The sequence below is a fragment of the Gossypium hirsutum genome, chromosome A12 (genome assembly GCF_007990345.1).
Source record: "Gossypium hirsutum isolate 1008001.06 chromosome A12, Gossypium_hirsutum_v2.1, whole genome shotgun sequence".
Classification (NCBI taxonomy): domain Eukaryota; kingdom Viridiplantae; phylum Streptophyta; class Magnoliopsida; order Malvales; family Malvaceae; genus Gossypium; species Gossypium hirsutum.
Genome location: NC_053435.1, coordinates 14,579,472 through 14,598,149, shown reverse-complemented (window position 1 = coordinate 14,598,149; position 18,678 = coordinate 14,579,472). Strand labels below are relative to the sequence as shown.

General features: G+C 33.8%; 2 protein-coding genes across 2 annotated transcripts; both read left to right on the top strand.

The window, feature by feature from the left end:
- Positions 1-7,922: 7,922 nt before the first annotated feature.
- LOC107935354 (probable ubiquitin-conjugating enzyme E2 16) lies at positions 7,923-10,686 on the top strand. The gene is made up of 6 exons (XM_016867944.2): positions 7,923-8,293; positions 8,381-8,484; positions 8,568-8,670; positions 8,782-8,845; positions 9,929-10,017; positions 10,289-10,686. The coding sequence occupies exons 1-6, from the start codon at positions 8,264-8,266 to the stop codon at positions 10,382-10,384; spliced, it is 486 nt and encodes a 161-aa protein (XP_016723433.1). The 5' UTR covers positions 7,923-8,263; the 3' UTR covers positions 10,385-10,686.
- Positions 10,687-11,996: 1,310 nt separating this feature from the next.
- On the top strand, positions 11,997-14,072 carry LOC107935349 (AAA-ATPase At1g43910). The gene is made up of 2 exons (XM_016867931.2): positions 11,997-13,294; positions 13,406-14,072. The coding sequence occupies exons 1-2, from the start codon at positions 12,293-12,295 to the stop codon at positions 13,874-13,876; spliced, it is 1,473 nt and encodes a 490-aa protein (XP_016723420.1). The 5' UTR covers positions 11,997-12,292; the 3' UTR covers positions 13,877-14,072.
- The last annotated feature ends 4,606 nt before the right edge of the window (positions 14,073-18,678 follow it).

Below are 18,678 nucleotides of genomic sequence, written 5' to 3'. Positions count from 1 at the left end.
GACAATAGAGAGGGTAGAAAGAAGGTGCGGTTGCTGGTGGGGGTTTGGGTAAAAAAATAGGATAAGTTTTTAGGGCCTGGGGTGCATAGGTAGAATGTTTGGCTGAAGGGCGGGTGTTTGGCTACAGGTTTTGGGTAGTCATCGAAAAGGATGTGCTATTCCTGATTGGAATAGGGATAGGATTAAGGTTGTTCCAAGCCAATTTTTCTTATTTTTCTTTTTTTTGCAGTTTACCTAGACAAAAGAAGAGAAAATTGTTAATATCCAAATAAAGTAATAAATAATAAAATAAAATAAAGTAATAAATAAAAAAGAAAACAAAAGAAAATAATAAATAAAATAAATAAAAATAAAATAAAAATTGGGTTACCTCCTAATAAGCGTTTGTTTAATGTCACTAGCTTGACGCCTCAACTAGTATTGGGGTTGTTCCAGCTCAATTCTTTCGTTCGTATGGGTTTGGAATTTTTTATCACATCCACCATATTTGGGTTTAATATTCCTTGCGCCTCTTTCCTTGGTTTCATATTTTCCTTTAAGGGGTTGATCCCTTTTAAGTCAGCAATGGTCTCATCATTCTCCAAAAATGTGAATTTGAGATGCTCGGGAAGTGGTTTTAATTTCGGATCTGGTTCCTGCACAACAGAAGGTAGAATTTTAGTATCCATAGGAGCCAATAATTTATTAACAGATTCAAAATCATCAAATAACAGTTTAGTTTTATCTTCATAAGATGACTCAAAGGTTTTTTTCTACAGATGAGTCAATTATGTCGACACAGTTTACGCTCAGTATTTCGCTTGGATGACTACTAGCATAGTAGACATTGAACTTCACGATCTCCCATCAAATTCCATTGTAAAAGTTTCGCTTCGAACGTCGATTTTGGTGCTAGTGGTACTAAGGAAAGGTCGGCCCAACAAGAGGTCTGAAGATCCAAGAGCGCTATCCTCCTCCATTTTTATCACATAAAAATCTGCAGGGAAAATATGTTCGTTAACTTTTATCAGTACGTCCTTGAGGACTCCTTCGGGGTGCACAATAGACCTGTCTACCAACTGAATTATAACACATGTTTTCGTCAAAAAGCCTGCGTTAAGTGATTCATAAATAGAATAAGGCATAATATTTATGGAGGTCCCTAAATCACACATGGCCTTCTTAATTCCCAAATAGCCTGTTTTGCATAGTATTGCGAACATACCCCTATCTTTGCATTTTGCCAGCATTTTCCACTGTAGCACTGTGGAAACATTCTCACCAACACTTACCTTTTCATTACCTGTTAGTTTTCATTTGTTGGTGCAGAGCTCTTTGAGGAACTTGGCATACCGCGGAATCTGTCTGATGGCATCCAACAGTGGTATGTTGATCTCGACATTTCTGAATGTTTTGAGAATCTCCTTGTCTTCCTTACATTTTTTACATTGATTTAATCATCCTGGGAATAAAGGTTGGACTTTCGGTAATGGAGGTTTTGCTCTGACCTGTTCGTAGTTTTCGAGATTTTCCTGGGCGTTTTCTTGGCCAAGATTTCTGCCAAAAATTGGTTCCAGTACCTTTCCACTTCACAGAGTTACTACATTTGCATGTTGTCTTGGATTAGGTTCTGTTTGTGACGGCAGCTTCCATTGAGAGTTCAATTTCTCAATTGATATGGTCAATTCTCTTATAGAAGCCTCGGTTTTCTATTGAAAATCAAGCATATTAGCTGCTAATTTATTGGCCAAAGTTTCTAGAGAATTACCTGAATCTTGTGGCTATTGTGGAACCCGATTTTGGTATGGCTGGTTATATCGTGGATTGGCTCCATAACTTAAGTTAGGGTGGTCCCTCTATCCTAGGTTGTACGTGTTAGCGTAAGGGTCGTATCGCCTTTGTGGTGGCCCAGGGAAATTTCCCACAGCATCTAAATGAGCCATAGTGTCATCATACAGACTGGGACATGCATTAGTTGTATGTTCAGGTGTAGCACATATTCCGCATACTCGGGCTGGTTTGGCTTTTTCTGCAACAAGAGAACTCACAATATTAGTAAGTCTATCAACTTTATCTTCTAAGGTTGAATTACTTAGCTGGTGAACCCTTTTAGGGGGTTCAGGATTGGCTCGGAATTGCTGAGCATTTGCAGCTATTGTGGAGATCAAGTCTCTTGCTTGTTGAGGAGTCATATTGACCAACACTCCTCCACTAGTGGCGTCTACCGTATTCATCTCCATGGATTTCAGGCCTTCATAAAAGTATTGGAGGAGAGATTGCTCTGTTATACCATGTTGTGGGCAGCTTGCAAACAACTTCTTAAATCGCTCCCAATAGTCAGAAAGAGACTCTGATTCTTTTTGTCTTATTCCAACGATCTCTTTTCTTAACTCAGCTGCTCGTGATGTTGGAAAAAACCTGTTGAGAAATAAACAAGAAAGATCAGCCCAAGTTGTAATAGATCCAAAAGATAAGTAAAATAACCATTCCCTAGCAGAATCTGCTAATGAAAAAGGGAAAGTGCGCAATGGGGATTTTCATTTTGCAACCCACGAAAAGTTGGCAGTAGCTAGACTAAACCTGACTTCAGTTCAAAATCAGTATCCATTGTAGGATAAGCGATGCATAGTGACGGCTATTCTGCCGGAGCTTCGGCTAGTTGCCTAATTGTTTGAGCCATTGGTTGATGTGCCAAATTAGGGTTTTTGTTGACCCTAGCATTAAGTACTTCTTCTAGTGAATCGACTTTTACTTTTTCACTTTCAAATGTTTGGCCAGGGCTTTCGTTAACCCTAGACTCTACTTCGTCCTCGATTCTGATTTCTGGCGGTGGATTACTTTGAGTCCCAACCACCGCTGACTACTTTTTCCTTAGCTTTGTTTCCTTGCGATTAACTCTAGCAGTCTTTTCAATCTTTGAATCAAACGCAAGAGTACCTGGAGCAGATCTAGTCATAAGAAACAAAAAACAAGATTAGTACGTTGCCAGTCCCCAGCAACGGCGCCAAAATTTGATGCGGTCGTTGAGAGCACCAAATATATCCTATTTCCTACAAAATAATGAAAAAGAACAGTAAAGGGGAAGTAGGGTCGAATCCTCAGAGACCGGATTGCACGAATGCTTGTTTCTTGAAATCCTGGACAGAATCGTGCCCAAGAAAACCTGCATTCTTGGAAAAAATAAAAAAAAAACAGAATTAAAAGTTTTGATCTAGAAAAATAAATTAAAATCAGAATTGGAATTCGAATTGAAATTGCGAAATTAAATAAATTGCCAAAACTAAAATGGAGAAAATAAAAAATAAACAGAGAGAGTTTCTTATGCTGTGAGATTCCAGCCTCCGGTTGTCTCGATTCGCCTTGGTTCCGATTCTTGACTTTTAAGTGACCCTTTTCAAGCAGAATAAGCTAGTTATAGTGGAATAGGACGCTTACGACCACCAGCTCCAAGAATTTAGACTTAAGATTTGGCGGAACCTGACTATTTCATTCACAACCATATTTCAAACTATTTCATTACCAAATCAACCCTATACATGCCATATAAACCAAAATATATGTTGGAAAAGCTACCAGATTAAATTGGATAGTGTGGCTGATGTGTTGATCCGATCTCCCGACCTCACGTTAATCTACAAGAATATTAAACAACACAAGTAAACTTAATGAAGCTTAGTAAGTTCGATGGCTTTAAATATAAATCTTACTGAACCTACTATAACACATCAATTTAAATAAATTCATTCAATGTAATTTTCTATCAATCACAACTTCAATCGATGAATACACTTAGCCCATATCAATACCAATAATAACAATAAGTCTTCCAATATTGATTTCATAATTTAACTTACCAATCCTTAATCGAATTTGAGAATGACTTACGAATATGAGTACATCATATTTAGAAGCCCAAAGGCTGTACAAAAGCACATAAGTGCTAACAGAAACCCATAAGGGTTGAACGAAAGTTCATAGGAGCTGAATGGAAACCCATAAGGGTTAAACAGAAGCTCAAAAGAGCTGAACGGAAACCCATTAGGGTTAAATGAAAACTCATATGAGTTAAATAGAAGTTCGTAAGAGCTAAACGAAAAGTAAACAAGAAAGTTCGCAACAAATGCTGAACTTCGGTTTACTTTGGTAATTTTCCGTCAATTCTTCATTTGCTGTCTTTCGCCACAGAACGATTGTACTCAATCTCGCATTCCATTCGTTTTGAATATTCAATTCAATTTCATAATTTTAACAATAAATTTTTTCAACAATTGGTATGAATAAATACATAATATCATTCATTAATTTAATATATAAACATTAAAGTTTAACCATACGAACTTACTTAGGTTAAATTGTAAGATTTGTAGAAGTTTAGGGACTATTTTGCTAATATTCCTTTTTCACGTTTGTCTATGGGTTCTTGATATAAAATATAAAATTATCCATTCATTAGCATATATTTTAGTTTCAATTCACTTCACAATTAATACCCCTAAATTTTTGCCCAACTTTTACAATTTTTGTAATTTAGTCCCTTACCAATTAGTCCATCAAATGAACTAATTTTTCTCAATTGACAATTTATCTAAATATTCTAAGCTATCATACAGCCCTTGATCAACAGAAATTTAATACCAAATCCTAATATTTATTCTTTTCACAATTTAGTCCTAAAATTAATATCTACTAAAATCACTTAATAAAATCATCATATAACAAAATTAAAATTAAAAATCATTCAGTATTCATCAATGGTAACTTTCAAAATCTCCAATAAAATCAAAAACTAATGAAATAGATAGTTAGACCTAATTGTAAAAGTCTTAAAAACATGAAAATTTCAAGAAAAAAGGTAAGAATTGAACTCATTTGTAGTAAAAATATAAAACCTTATGAAGCCCCCTACCTTATGGCATTTTTTAGACTGAAATTAAGGGAATAAATGTCTAGAATTTGAAAATCTCACAATTGGCCATGTATTTTATTTTTATCTTAATTTTTCCAAACGACTATTTTGCCCTTAATTCACCTTATTTCATGTTTTTTCTCTGCTTATGCCACCCCAACTATCCTCTTTGGGATATTTTTGTCTTTAAGTCCTCCATATTTACCATTTAAGCTATTTAATCACTATTTCTTTCCATTAGCAAGTTTTACATCTTTTTCAATTTAGTCATTTTTAATTAATTAACTATCAAAATGTTAAAATTTTCTAATGAAACTTTAATACTACCTTAATAACACTCTGTAAATATTTATAAAAATATTTACGGCTCGGTTTATAAAATTTGAGGTCTCGATACCTCGTTTTCGAAACTACTTAACCTAATAAATCCTTATAACACACAAATTACTAATTCAAAAATTCCCCTAAAATCACATTTGGCTTGTAAGTACTAAATAATAAAATTTACGAGCTTACTTGTCAAATTTGGTGGTCCCAAACCACTGTTTTTGACTGTTACACGCCTAGCTCAGTGAAATAATCCACTATCTTTCAACCTTATACATCAAGTGATTTAAGTCTAGCCTCACTTTTGTACGTAAAGATCTAGATCACTCCCTTTAAATTTTCGCACAGAAAACTTATCAGTAATCAAAGTGGCACACTTGTTTGCTCAACTAATGCACTCACAATAACAAGTTCCCCTTAAAAAATACTAGCTAAAATAGTATACATTATATTAATAAAGTCCACGATAATGTAGGGATGTTGGAGATAGGGGCGAAGCCAGAAAAAATTTTTTGGGGGGGCCGAAGGAAATTTTAATTTTTTATAGTCTATATATTTATAATTTTTAAAGGATTAAATTGAATTTTTATAATTTTAGGGGGGGCCAAAGTGGAATTTTACCTTTACTAATTTAAAATTTTAAAAAAATCTAAAGGGCCTAAATGAAAATTTTCCATTTTAGGGGGGGCCGGGGCCCATGCCTGCCCCCCTGATTTCGCCCCTGGTTGGAGATAAGTCTTCAATGCAATACATATCTAATCTCCTTATTTTAAAGAATCCGATTGCTTGATCAGATTCAATTTTCAAGATATGTTACTTCAAATGAATCATTCTTCATATAATATGATCTATAATATTTCCACTATATCAATAAGGTTCACTGTCTAACAATTTTGTTCTTAAAAATTATCAACTTCAAATATGTCAAGTTATGATGTCTGTCATAGTGGCCATTGCTTATGGCATTGATTCACTTAATTGCCTCAACACACCCGTGCGAAGAAGGTTGCGAAAACATGTTTTACGTAATGAGTGCCTTAGGATTTTATATAACAGCATCGGGATGCCTCCGTTCCTAGCTGTTTTGGTAGTGTGAGAAACATAATTTAAGGATGCCATTAATAGAAGTCAATAACTGCACATAAAAAAATGGCCATGCTTGAAGAAGGTAAACGATAGAAGGTTTTGACATGTAAAAAAGAAAATATTATTAATCTAGGTGGTTGTCCTTCTAGAACATCCTTTCTAATTAATGTTGTAATGAAAGCAGAATATAAGGTAGGGGTGTTTGAGATCCGACAATTGTGTTTTTGATATTCATCTTATAAAATTTTTAAAAGATTAATATATAAATTTATAATTCTATTATTTTTGAAGAAATTAAATAGAATTTTTTCATATTTATGAAAATTAAAATGTAATTATAATATTATTTGTTAAAGGGACTGAATTAAAAAAAATTATTTTAGGGAGTTCCTTTCTCTTAGCGTCGCATTTGCTTATCCAAAAGATTTGTTGCAAAGGAAAAGCATTCAGTCAGCAAGACTAGAATATGCTTGGTTTGGTTGAATCAGAATAAGCACCGCAGGAGTCAAAAAGGAAGTGACTGCCCTGGGCATATACCTGCCGAAAGGTTAAAAGTAAAAGATCCTCACACCTTTATTTTTCCTACTTGCTGCTATCCATGGATAACAACGAATTTCAGCTTTGCAAATAATCATATAATAAACTACTTTTTTTTTAAGAAAAAAAAAGTCGGTGTTAGATAATTAAAACGGACCATGTAAATTTTTAATTTCGCTTCTAAAATTATAAATAAAACATTGTAGATTCAACTCTCTTTAAACATATACATCTATTCCCCCCCCCCTAATCTCGAACAAAAAACTGCCTTATAAGTAGGACCCTTTAGCCACTACACGTATCTTTTGGCATTGCCATGCCACGCAAAAAGCCGGTTTGTGTGGTAAGAAATGACATATCTTCTTGCTTTAGGGTTTTCTTTTTTTTCATAAAAGAATATATTTGTTCCATGAGAATAGGGAATATATGGTAAAGGTTCATATTTTGGATTTTAAATTTAAATACAATGGCGGATCTTGAGATTAAATTTTGGAGGCCTAATGAAATTTTAAAATTTTTTAGGAGTTTAATGAATTTTTAAAAAAAAATTACGGATCTAAATTAAAATTTTTATGAGATTAATGAGAATTTTCAAAAAATTTAAGAGAGCTTAATTAAAATTTTCAAAAATATAAAAGGTATAATAAGGATTTTCAAATATTTGAAGGGTTTAATTAAAATTTTCTAAAAATTTCAGAGGAAAATAGAAATTTCCCAAATTCTTTTTGGGGGCCCAGGCCCCTAAGCCCCTCTTACAATCCGCCTCGGTTTAAATGTTATCTTTTAAAATAACCTATTAAATTAAAAAAGGTTTATTCCGAAAAACATCCTCAAACTACAATTTATATTCTAGATTTATCCCTAAACTTCAAAATTATTTAATTGAATCTTCAAAATATCAATCAAATTCATCTCTCAATCTAACCATCACTTTAGGTGTTTAATGCCAATATAGATCTGAAGCGAAAGATGATTTAATACACAAGGACCTGATTGATACGCACAAATACTTCAAGAACTGAATTAGATTATTTTTAAAATTTAAAAACCAATTTAAAACGTGGACTATAGTGGGAGCATATGTGCCATAGAAAAAGGAAAATCAAAGGGCTGTAGAAACGACATCGTAGAGAGTGTTGAAACAATTGACTTGGAAGACCTTTTTTGTGGAAAAAAGAAAAACCGCCTTGACAAATATTAGCCATGGAGTAAGGAGAGATAGAGAGAGCGAGGTAACGGTGGGGAACACAAAGAGGGGCCAAATACTCCCCTCATAAATCGTCGCTCTTTCTTTCTCTTTCTCAAAACCTCTCATCCCTTTCCTTTCATTGTTGTTGTTCCATAGTATTTCTTTTATTTTTCTTTTTTGATTTCCAAGAGACTCTCATATTTATAGAAAGAGGGGACCCAAACACACCGTATATAAGCATGAGCAGCTCTTCCGCCTCTTCTCGCAAGGTTCCGTTCCGTTCCTTTACTTCACTCCTTTTCCTTTCTTTTGTCAATTTTGGTTTTATGGGAATTTGATTTGGGTTGTTTGTTTAGGCACTAAGTAAAATTGCGTGCAATCGGCTGCAAAAGGAACTGGTAGAGTGGCAGGTCAACCCTCCTTCTGGTTTCAAACACAAAGTCACTGATAATCTTCAAAGGTTTTGCATTGATTCTCTCTTTTCTGTATTTTTTTTAAATTGATACTTTTTTTTTAATTTTATTTTTCTTTTTGTTTTTAAAGGTGGGTGATTGAAGTAAATGGAGCTGCGGGAACTTTGTACACCAATGAAACCTATCAGCTTCAAGTGGATTTCCCTGAACATTACCCTATGGAAGCTCCCCAGGTTTGGTTTTTACTCAATACCCCATTTTTTAGTGTTTTTTTTTCCTTCAATTCCATTCTAATAATTTTGTTCTTTCTGTTTTGTTTCTTTTTGGGGTTACATTGGAGGCAGGTGATATTCCTTCAACCGGCACCTCTCCATCCACATATTTATAGCAATGGCCATATTTGTTTAGGTAAGAATTTATATTAGTTTTCCGTAAATATGCTCTGTTTTTTAGTGATTTTCGATTCCTGTCAAGTTTTTTAATATATTTTTATCTTTTATATAAATATTTATTGCAGTAGACATGTCATGATCTGATTTCTCCCTTTGCTTTCGTCTTAATTTTTATCCATTTGTCCTTTGAAAATGATGGGGTGTTTTGGATACTATTGCCTCCTCAGTAATTTGTTGTTACCTTTGAAAATGTTTTCCTTTTTGACATTGTTAAAAGGATCATTGATGGTTTATGTGAGATTATTGTCACAGATTTTCATATTATTGTATCATCTATCTTCCTATCCTTTTCACTAAAATGTATTCTATATGAAACAAGAAAAAAGAAGAAGGTGGAAGTCCAAATTCCAAGTCTCCTATTACTTACAACCGGTAGCCGAAAACTATGGTTAGCTTTGTCTCTAATTTTGTCTAATGATAGGGAAAAGAAAGGGGAAAAAGAACTTTAAAGATGGTTGCTTTAAGTCGTAGAGATGCATCATATAATGATAAGAAAAAGAAAGTTAAAAGATGGTTGGTTTAAGCGGTATAGATGTTCTTCCCTTTAAGCATGAGCTTTGCAAGAGTTCACCAGGAATTGGTTTTATTTTAGGGGGAGTTATCGTTACCTTTTTCTTTTTGTTCATGGCTGTGGGGTGATGCTACCTATCTGGTATAGTAATGGGTGATCTTAGGTTATCTCTTCTGCATTTTCATAAAGAACATGGCTTCATTGGCAAGGTTGAGACTTGATTTTTATTTCATTTTGTGGTTTCTTCAACTGTACAAGGTGGGGTTAGAGTAGCTTGAGAAATGAGCTAAGGATAACATTTTTTATTTACTTGCTGCGACTTCCCAACATTTGTTTGCCAAATTCAAGGTATAGTTGGATTTGTTAATGTAAAAAATGTTTGTAAAATTCCGATGTTCACACACACACACACACACACACACACACATAGTAATATTGCTCAGTTTTGACTTGTATGTGCTTTCATTATTTCATAACTTGCAACAAGACAGACATATAATACATGATTGTTCCATTGTATTTTTGTAGATATCTTATATGATTCATGGTCCCCAGCCATGACAGTTAGTTCTATCTGTATCAGCATTCTCTCCATGCTATCAAGCGCAACTGTGAAGGTTTGATTACAAATTCAATTAATTTTCGTGGTGCTTTCTTATTGCACTGTCTTCAAGAACCGTTTGTCATGCACAAGGCATACTACAGATTTTTTATTTGGGTCTCAAAGTTTCCAAACCAGGAATGAACACTGCTTTTCTTGCAAATCATGACCATGTCCTGAATGGTTCCAGATTATTTGATGATACAGCAAATGGGTCAATTGTTATCTTAATCTTGTGTCTTCAAATCTCCTCTACATCTTTTAATACCATTAATCATGGCTTGCAGCAATGCCCTGAAGACAACGATCGCTATGTAAAGAACTGTAGAAATGGTCGATCTCCAAAGCAGACCAGGTGGTGGTTCCATGATGACAAAGTTTAACGGCATCAACATCTTCCTAGTTTAATATCTATAGATTTAGCCAAAAAAAATCCTCTTTTAAGGAAAAAAAACAAAACAAAAGGAGAAAGCATTTTTCCACTAAAAGGTAAATGCTTAATAACTCCTGTGAATGGTTATATATGCTGGTATTTCGTAAAAGAAAGGTAAAAAGTTAAAAAGACTTTCTTTAGCAACTTGTAAGGAACAAAGCTCACTCAACTAATAGTGTTTAACCCGTGTGGGAAATGCTTGGTGTACTGTAAGCAACAAGCACATGAATGAAAAGCCATATCTTCCTAAAACAAGTTTTTTGAATGTTTAATTATTATATTTTGTATACCAGAAAATAATTATATTTTAAAAGTCGAAATTTTCTAATCATTTATATTAATGGCTTATGTAAATTTTTAAAATTATATTTTATTATGTATTCAGTTACTGTAATTTAGTCCATGAATTATTAAATGTCCAATACTTTAATATAGCAAATTTTATTAAAAAAATCAATTTAAAAGTTTGCAATAAATTAATCTGAGTAAAGAAAGTTTAATAATTTTAAATTTAAATAAATTATAGATTTAACTTTTATTAAGTTTAACATAAATTAATATCGTCTATTTTTAAATTAAATAACAAAATTACACACACATATATATATAATAAATTATTTCAAGGAGTTTAATAATATAGGTAAAAAAACAAATATTATTTGCAAATATATTTATAGAAGTTTGATTTAAAATAATTGAGGTTTTGATTAAATTTATGGTGTCGTGTACAAATTTTTATTGTGATTGAGTTTTATTGATTTTATATAAAAGCATAAAAATATAAAAATAGTGAGAACATTTTTATCCCATAGGAGAAAAATAAATAAGCGAAATTTTTTTAACTGTAATCAAAGTATAATTTTACTGTAATAAAATTTTAAAAAACTGAAAAGTTTTCCAAGTCCCTGTCAGCTTCTTAACTACGGGGCTGATGGTTTTGGACTTTGGAGCTCAGCCAAACGCACAAAAAAAAAAAAAAAAACAGAAAGCGAAATTTTATTATGAAGAATCAATATAAAAGGAAAAGTGATTTAGGGTTGACATGGAAAGAGTAAAGTAAATTGTTGCATGGTGCTGTAAAGAGAAAAGACAAGGAAAGCCTAAGATTTTACAATATTATTATCTAGTCAACTAGCTAGGTATCCAATTTCGTTTTCAGTCCTTCAATAGTTCTTAGGAAATTTCTCTGAAATGCAACCAAATCCTTCAGAACATGAGGATTGTAAGAAACATAAAAATGTAGTGTTTATACTATCTTCTTAGAACATGTGGCTTGTCAGTGTCTCAGGGACATGAGAGTATAGTATTTTCTCCATCACACTCATTTCATGGTGCTCTGTTTTTTAGATCAAACACATTTATTGAATTTTTTAACTTTTAATTTACTCGAATGACACTTTTGTTTTAAGGAAAAAAAAATTGTAACTAGTATTATATTCATGTGATTATAGTGAAAGTATGAGATGTTAACAACTGGTTAGGTTGGGCAAGATTGTCATGAGTATTGGCTGTATTCCATAGCTGACTGTATTTAACATCAAATCCCCAAATGTTCTGCACTCAAAAAGTCTAATTAAAGAAGCCGCTTGGCAATGTATGGTGTGTAATATTCAACATAGAGTTGTTGAAAAGTGTTGGAATTCCAAGTAGCCGTCCAAAAACAGTCTCTCACTTATTCTCTTCCATACAATTTCCCCGTGACGCTATTTTAGATTAAACAAATATCCATCTTCTTCGAATTTGCTACATTCAATCCAAGTCAAGGCAGTAGTCTCCGCCTTACAGAAGCCAGGCCACACTTAAAACCCACTTCAGTTTTCGTTTCTCCTTCATCGAATTTTTCTCTCTGTATCCAAAAATGGCTTCCCTTTTGAAAGAGCTACCTTCCATGTCTACCATCCTTGCTGCTTATGCCTCCCTTTCAGCAATGGCCATGTTAATCCGTACAATCCTGAATGAAATGATTCCGAAACCGATGCAAAGGTTTATCAACACCAAATTCTCTGATCTGGCATCCAAATACTTCTCCTCCAACTTCACTTTCATCATTGAAGAACGCTGGCAAGCTGTTTATAATGAAACGTTTCGAGCTGTTGAGGTCTACCTTCCTACCCGAATCGGCCCTTCCACCGACAAACTTCTCCTCGGCTCCAATGACATTAACAACCCAACGTCGCCGCCGAAACGGAAGATCCCTTCCGATTGCAAAATCATCGATGAATTCGAAGGTATAACCTTGGAGTGGACTCTGCATGTTAAAGAATCGGAAAAGTACTACATCCCTGATAAAAAAACCTATCACTTGACGTGCAAGAAAAGAGTTAGGGAACTTGTTGAACAAAAGTATTTTCCCCATATAGCGAAGACAGCTCAAACAATCTTGAGCAAGCGAGAAAAGCTCAACATCTATACCTATAACCAAGATCGTTCCAGGTGGGAATCGGCTGTTTTCAAGCACCCGGCAAGGTTCGAGACTTTGGCTATGGAGCCAGAGCTGAAGCAGTTCATAATGGATGACCTTGACTCATTTGTGGGACGCAAGGATTTCTTTGAAAACGTTGGGAGGGCTTGGAAACGTGGCTACCTTTTGTTTGGTCCTCCAGGGACTGGCAAATCTTCACTGGTAGCTGCAATTGCAAATTACTTGAACTACAACGTGTATGATCTCCAGTTCCAAAGTGTTCGAAATGATGCCGATCTTAGACGTATACTTACATCCACCACAAACCGCTCCATTCTTCTAATTGAAGATATAGATTGCAGCACAAAGATTTCAAAAGATCGTGGCAAGTTAAAAAATGACCGTGAGAAGGAAGGCGAAGATGGAAGAACCGATCGTCCTTCAGCCATTGATCCTGGAGTAAGTACCTCACTAAACTTTCAAAGCTATAACATTATAAAATTATTATTATTAGCTTAGATAACGATGATTTATGTATGTGTGTGTGTTTTTTTTAAAATTTTTCTGTAGGTAACATTGTCGGGACTATTGAATTTCATTGATGGACTGTGGTCGAGCTGTGGGAATGAAAGGATCATCATCTTCACGACGAATCACAAAGAGAAGTTGGACCCTGCTCTGTTGCGGCCAGGGCGCATGGATGTGCATATTCATATGGGATATTGTACTCCAACAGGATTCAGAAAACTTGCAACTACATATCTTGGAATCAAAGATGATAAGCTCTTTGGTCCCATTGATGACCTGATTAAGGTTGTTGAGGTTACCCCAGCTGAAGTGGCGCAACAATTGATGATCAAAAGTGATGACCCTGAAGCTGCTCTCCATGGTCTCATTACGTACCTTAACACGAAAAAGGATAAAGTTGGAGAAGATGTGATTCAACAAGAAGAAGAAGCAAAAGATGAAAATGACAAGAATGATGGAAATCAAACAAAAGGACCTGATGAAAGTAAAACTGGTTGCATATATCTTTCTTAGATATATTGTTATGTCTTTTTCAAACAATTGGGTCTAAACTAGGTTCCTTGCTTAATTATCTGGAAGTAGGAGACATCCATGTCTGTTGTGGTGATATGTTTGCATGTAATTATGTCTTTTAGGGTATCTACAAATCCATCTGGCTCGTCATGTCGTAATCATTGTTATGAATATGAACTACATTTGACTTCTGGTCTCTTTTTGCATTTATCTCCATAAGAAAAAAAAGGGTTGCAAATTATGATCAAATCAACTCATTGACATTATCCCACAGACGCAGACCATTTTATTTTACTTTAAAATCAAATACAAATAATGTTGCGAGACGGATCATATTAAATCCAAGCAACCCTATTCTCAAAGTAGCATAGTCTTTGTCAGGTGTCGGCCCAAATATGGCTTTATTTGAAGTATGAATAAATCAAGGACATATACCAACTTGCACATTTTGACATTTTTGTTCCGGAAAAAAACAAGGAGAATACCATTGGGTGACAATAGTTTGTTTGTGTTTGGTTTTTAAAATTTTTTAGTTAATAAGATGCCTAATATATTAAAAAATTAATGTTAAATATAACAAACTAACTGAATATTTATACTAAAAAAAAAATTTGTAGGTTGGCTTTTTGAATAGAGAATTTAGGGTTCCTTCGAATGGGTGGTGCGTTTACTTGCGGTTAGTGTAAAAATAGCGGTGACGATAAGATTAAATACTGTAGCGTGAGATAAATAGAAAGATAAACACACCGCATTGGAAGTAAATGTCTATCCAAAGGGGCTCTTAGTGTTTGAGAATAGTTGGTAAGTAACAAAGAAAGTTCATGGTTGTGAGGATAAACTCTCTGATGTTGGAGATAGATCTATAGACTCACCCATGGTGGAACTTTATCCTTTAGAGACAAACTTGTTGGTCAACATAGTATGGGTAATGATGCAAAAATAATGAGAAAGATGATATCATCCTGGAAGATGGAGATATTCGTATGGAAATTATTAATGAGGTACTATCAATAATTTCTCGGAATGAATTCACACACTCGTAGCAAAAACTATGTCCAAGTAGTGATAATCAAGTTATTGGGTTAAAAGATAGGTTTTGAACAAGATCTATGTTTTTATGAAGTCATTGTAGAGTATACCTCTTATCGATTTAGCAAATGATTATTATTCGGAGAAACTTTATGTAACGCCCCATATCCGAGACCATCTCCGGAGTCGAACACGAGGTGTTAACGGGCTTAATTCATTACTTAAATAGTTCAAACAATTTATTTTTAAAATTTCCAGTCAAGTTGACAATTTGCGTCACAGTCGCTTAAAAATTCATATCTCGAGTTCCGGAACTCGAAATTAAGATCCGTAAATTTTACCTGAAACTAGACTCATATATATATTTACTAATTTTTTCTAGAATTTTTTGGTTGAGCCAATTAGTACAGTTTATTAGTTAAATCTCCCCTGTTTCAGAGTTTGACTGCTCTGACCTCTGTGTATTACGAATCAGATATCTTCCTGTACAGAGTTTCAATGACTATGCTGTTTGTTTCTTATAAAACTAGACTCAATAAGGATTTCATACATGTAAGATAAAACTTATAATTGTTTTTGTACAATTTATAGTGAATTTTTAAAGTCAGAACAGGATACAAAGATCACTCTGACCCTGTTCCACCAAAACTTAAATGTCTCACAAAATATAACTCATATACCTGTTTTGTTCCATCCATATGAAAATAGACTCATCAAGATTCAATTTCATAACTTACTCATCATTTAATTCCATTTCTACTATTTTTAGTGATTTTTCAAATTTACATCACTGCTGCTGTCAGACTCTGTTTTATGGCAAATTTTACTTTACTATAGATTTTCATGGACTAAATAGCATTTTAAACATACATAACATCAAATATGACTTAGATTAGCCATTCCAATGGCTAATCATTTACAAACCCTTTTATTGCCAAACCATAGCCATATCATAAGATCATTTACACAAAGTGAGTATTTTGCCATACATGCCACATTCAAAACACACAAGCCATTTTACCAATTTAGGCCTTCGGATAGTGTGAACGAGTCTTCGACCTATTCCGATTCTCAAGCTGGCTTGTCAACAACTACAATGAATGAAAAGAAGGGGTAAGCATAAATGCTTAGTAAGTTCACATGCAAATAGCAAGTAACATAATCATGCAATTCCACATAAAACATCATTTGTATAAACAACACCAAGACATTCATGTTTCATTTGCATTTAATATCTTTCTACGATTTCATCATACCAAATTCTCAACCCGAGGATTTAAGCACATACCTGTCAAATTTTCTCATTCACCACACTTACCAATATGTCACCTTCGTTTTGGGCATTCATCTCATTCACTTAAGATTCACCCGTTGAGCACATTGAAATATAATTTGAATACGCGAATTTCATGAACGTAAGTGCCATACCTGCAGCTAGATAAACTCAATAGCCTGCGGAACTTATGTAGCCAAGCTACCATGTAACCCGCCCATAAGTGAACTCGGACTCAACTCAACGAGCTCGGGCGTTCGCATCCATAAGTGAACTCAGACTCAACTCAACGAGTTGGGATGCCTAGTTACAACTCACGAACTCGGACTCAACTCAACGAGTTCGGAACTCAAATATCCTAGTGACATGTCACTTGTATTCTAATCTATTCCTAAGGTTCAAACATGATTTTTCCTCGATCTCACATCTTTGCCGTCTTCCACGGAATATCGGAACCGATACTCGGTGATAGTTCATGCTCATCAAGTAATTCACATAATTACATATTATTCAACAATAACCACAAAACATAACATTTCATGATAATAATAAGCATCATATCCTATAAACAACATTAAATTGCTTAAAATGACAATTATGTTACTACATTTACACATGAACTTACCTCGATACAAAATTATTAGCAATCGAGCCTATTCTTCGTAAACTTTGTTTTTCCCTCGATCGCGACTTGAATCTCGTTTCTCTTGATCTATAATGCCAAGTTAATCTTATTTAATACATACATTCATCAAAACAGCATTTAATACGAACTTTGGAAAAATTACATTTTTGCCCCTAAACTTTTGCATAATTACACTTTTGCCCCTAGGCTCGGGAATTAAAATTCATCCCTTATTCTTATGTTTTATGAATGCTGATCATTTTTACCTTCTATGGCAACATCAAATTCACACTCTAACATGTACTTATGACTATTAGGTATTTTTACCGATTAAGCCCTTTTACTCGTTTTCGCTTAAAACCGAGTAGCACAAGTTGTCTAACATAATTTAAAACCTCATATTATATCATAAAACACCAAAATACACAAATTTCACCTATGGGTATCTTTCCAAATATGAACCCTAGGTTGAATTATTGCTAGCATAAGTTAATTCAAGCTACCGGGATTTCAAAAACATAAAAATCATTAAAAACGGGGCATGAAATCACTTACTATGAAGCTTGAAAGTTGAAGAAAGCCTAGCTATGGGGAGAGGTAAAATTCGGCAGCAAACATATGGAGAAGATGATCATTTTGTGTTATTTTTCCCATTTTATTTCATTTAATATACAAATGACCAAAATGCCCTTATTACTAAACTTTCCAAAAATTCGATCCATGTCCAATTTTTTTCATAGACTTACAAATTGGTCAAATTTCTATTTAATACCTTCTCATTAATATTCCAAAGCAATTTCATACTAAAAACTCCTAGAATGCAAGTTTTGCAAATTATTCGATTTAATCCCTAATTTCAATTTAAGCACTTTAGGCATAGGATTTCATCACGAAATTTTCACACAATCACGCAATCATATCATAAACATCAAAATAATTATAAAATAATTATTTCTATCTCGAATTTTTGGTCACGAAACCACTATTCCAATTAGGCCCTAATTCGAGATATTACACTTTAATAAGCTAATGATTATGAAAAAGTCCTTCTAAAAGTTAATAGGGGTTTTTTGGCTAGTATTTAACTATTCAATCATGGACGCCCTTTTTTTATTATGTAAGATAATCCTTATAATGGAATAGTCTGAATCTGTCTACCAAAACTATCGAGCGCATGTATAAAAAGAGTACTAGTAGAACTATTAAAATAAATTATAACAAAGGCAATGAAACTTGTAAGAGCTTTGCAAGAAAGGTTATTTGTGTAAAATTGAGGAATTTGTTGATCTCTAAAATTAGAATTGAAGAGGCATTTAGAAAATAGAGTATGAGGCGCTTCCAAATCTTTGTTTTAATGATGGTCATTATGGTCACATTAAAGAGGGATGTCCAACTCTTAATTCCAATGATGAAAATGAAGAAATTACTAGAATACAACAACTATAAGCAATGTAGGTGAAATGGAGTGTAGAGGAGAAAAGTTTGACTCTTAAATGTTAGTAGAGCATAAATTAAGATGAAAAGGGCGTAGAGAGGTTGGTAAATCAATTGGAAATTAGGAGTTCAATAATGGAGCATAAGGTTTTCAATATTGGAAGAATTTCAAGGAGATAAAATCTCAAATAAGATTAATCAACAATTTTCTTAATGAAGTTCTATCTTTGCTTAATATTGACTCACATAAAATGTTTAATAAGGGTCTAACTGGGTCTAAATGGAAGGGGAAAGTGGACAAGGGTAAAGGAAAAGTTCCTAAAGGCCCAAGGGAATATAAAAGGCCACTAGCAATAATATAGTATTTGTTTTGATGCTTAAAATGAGTATTAAAAAAGAGGCAATTAGTACAAATATCTTGATAAATTCAACAGTTGGATT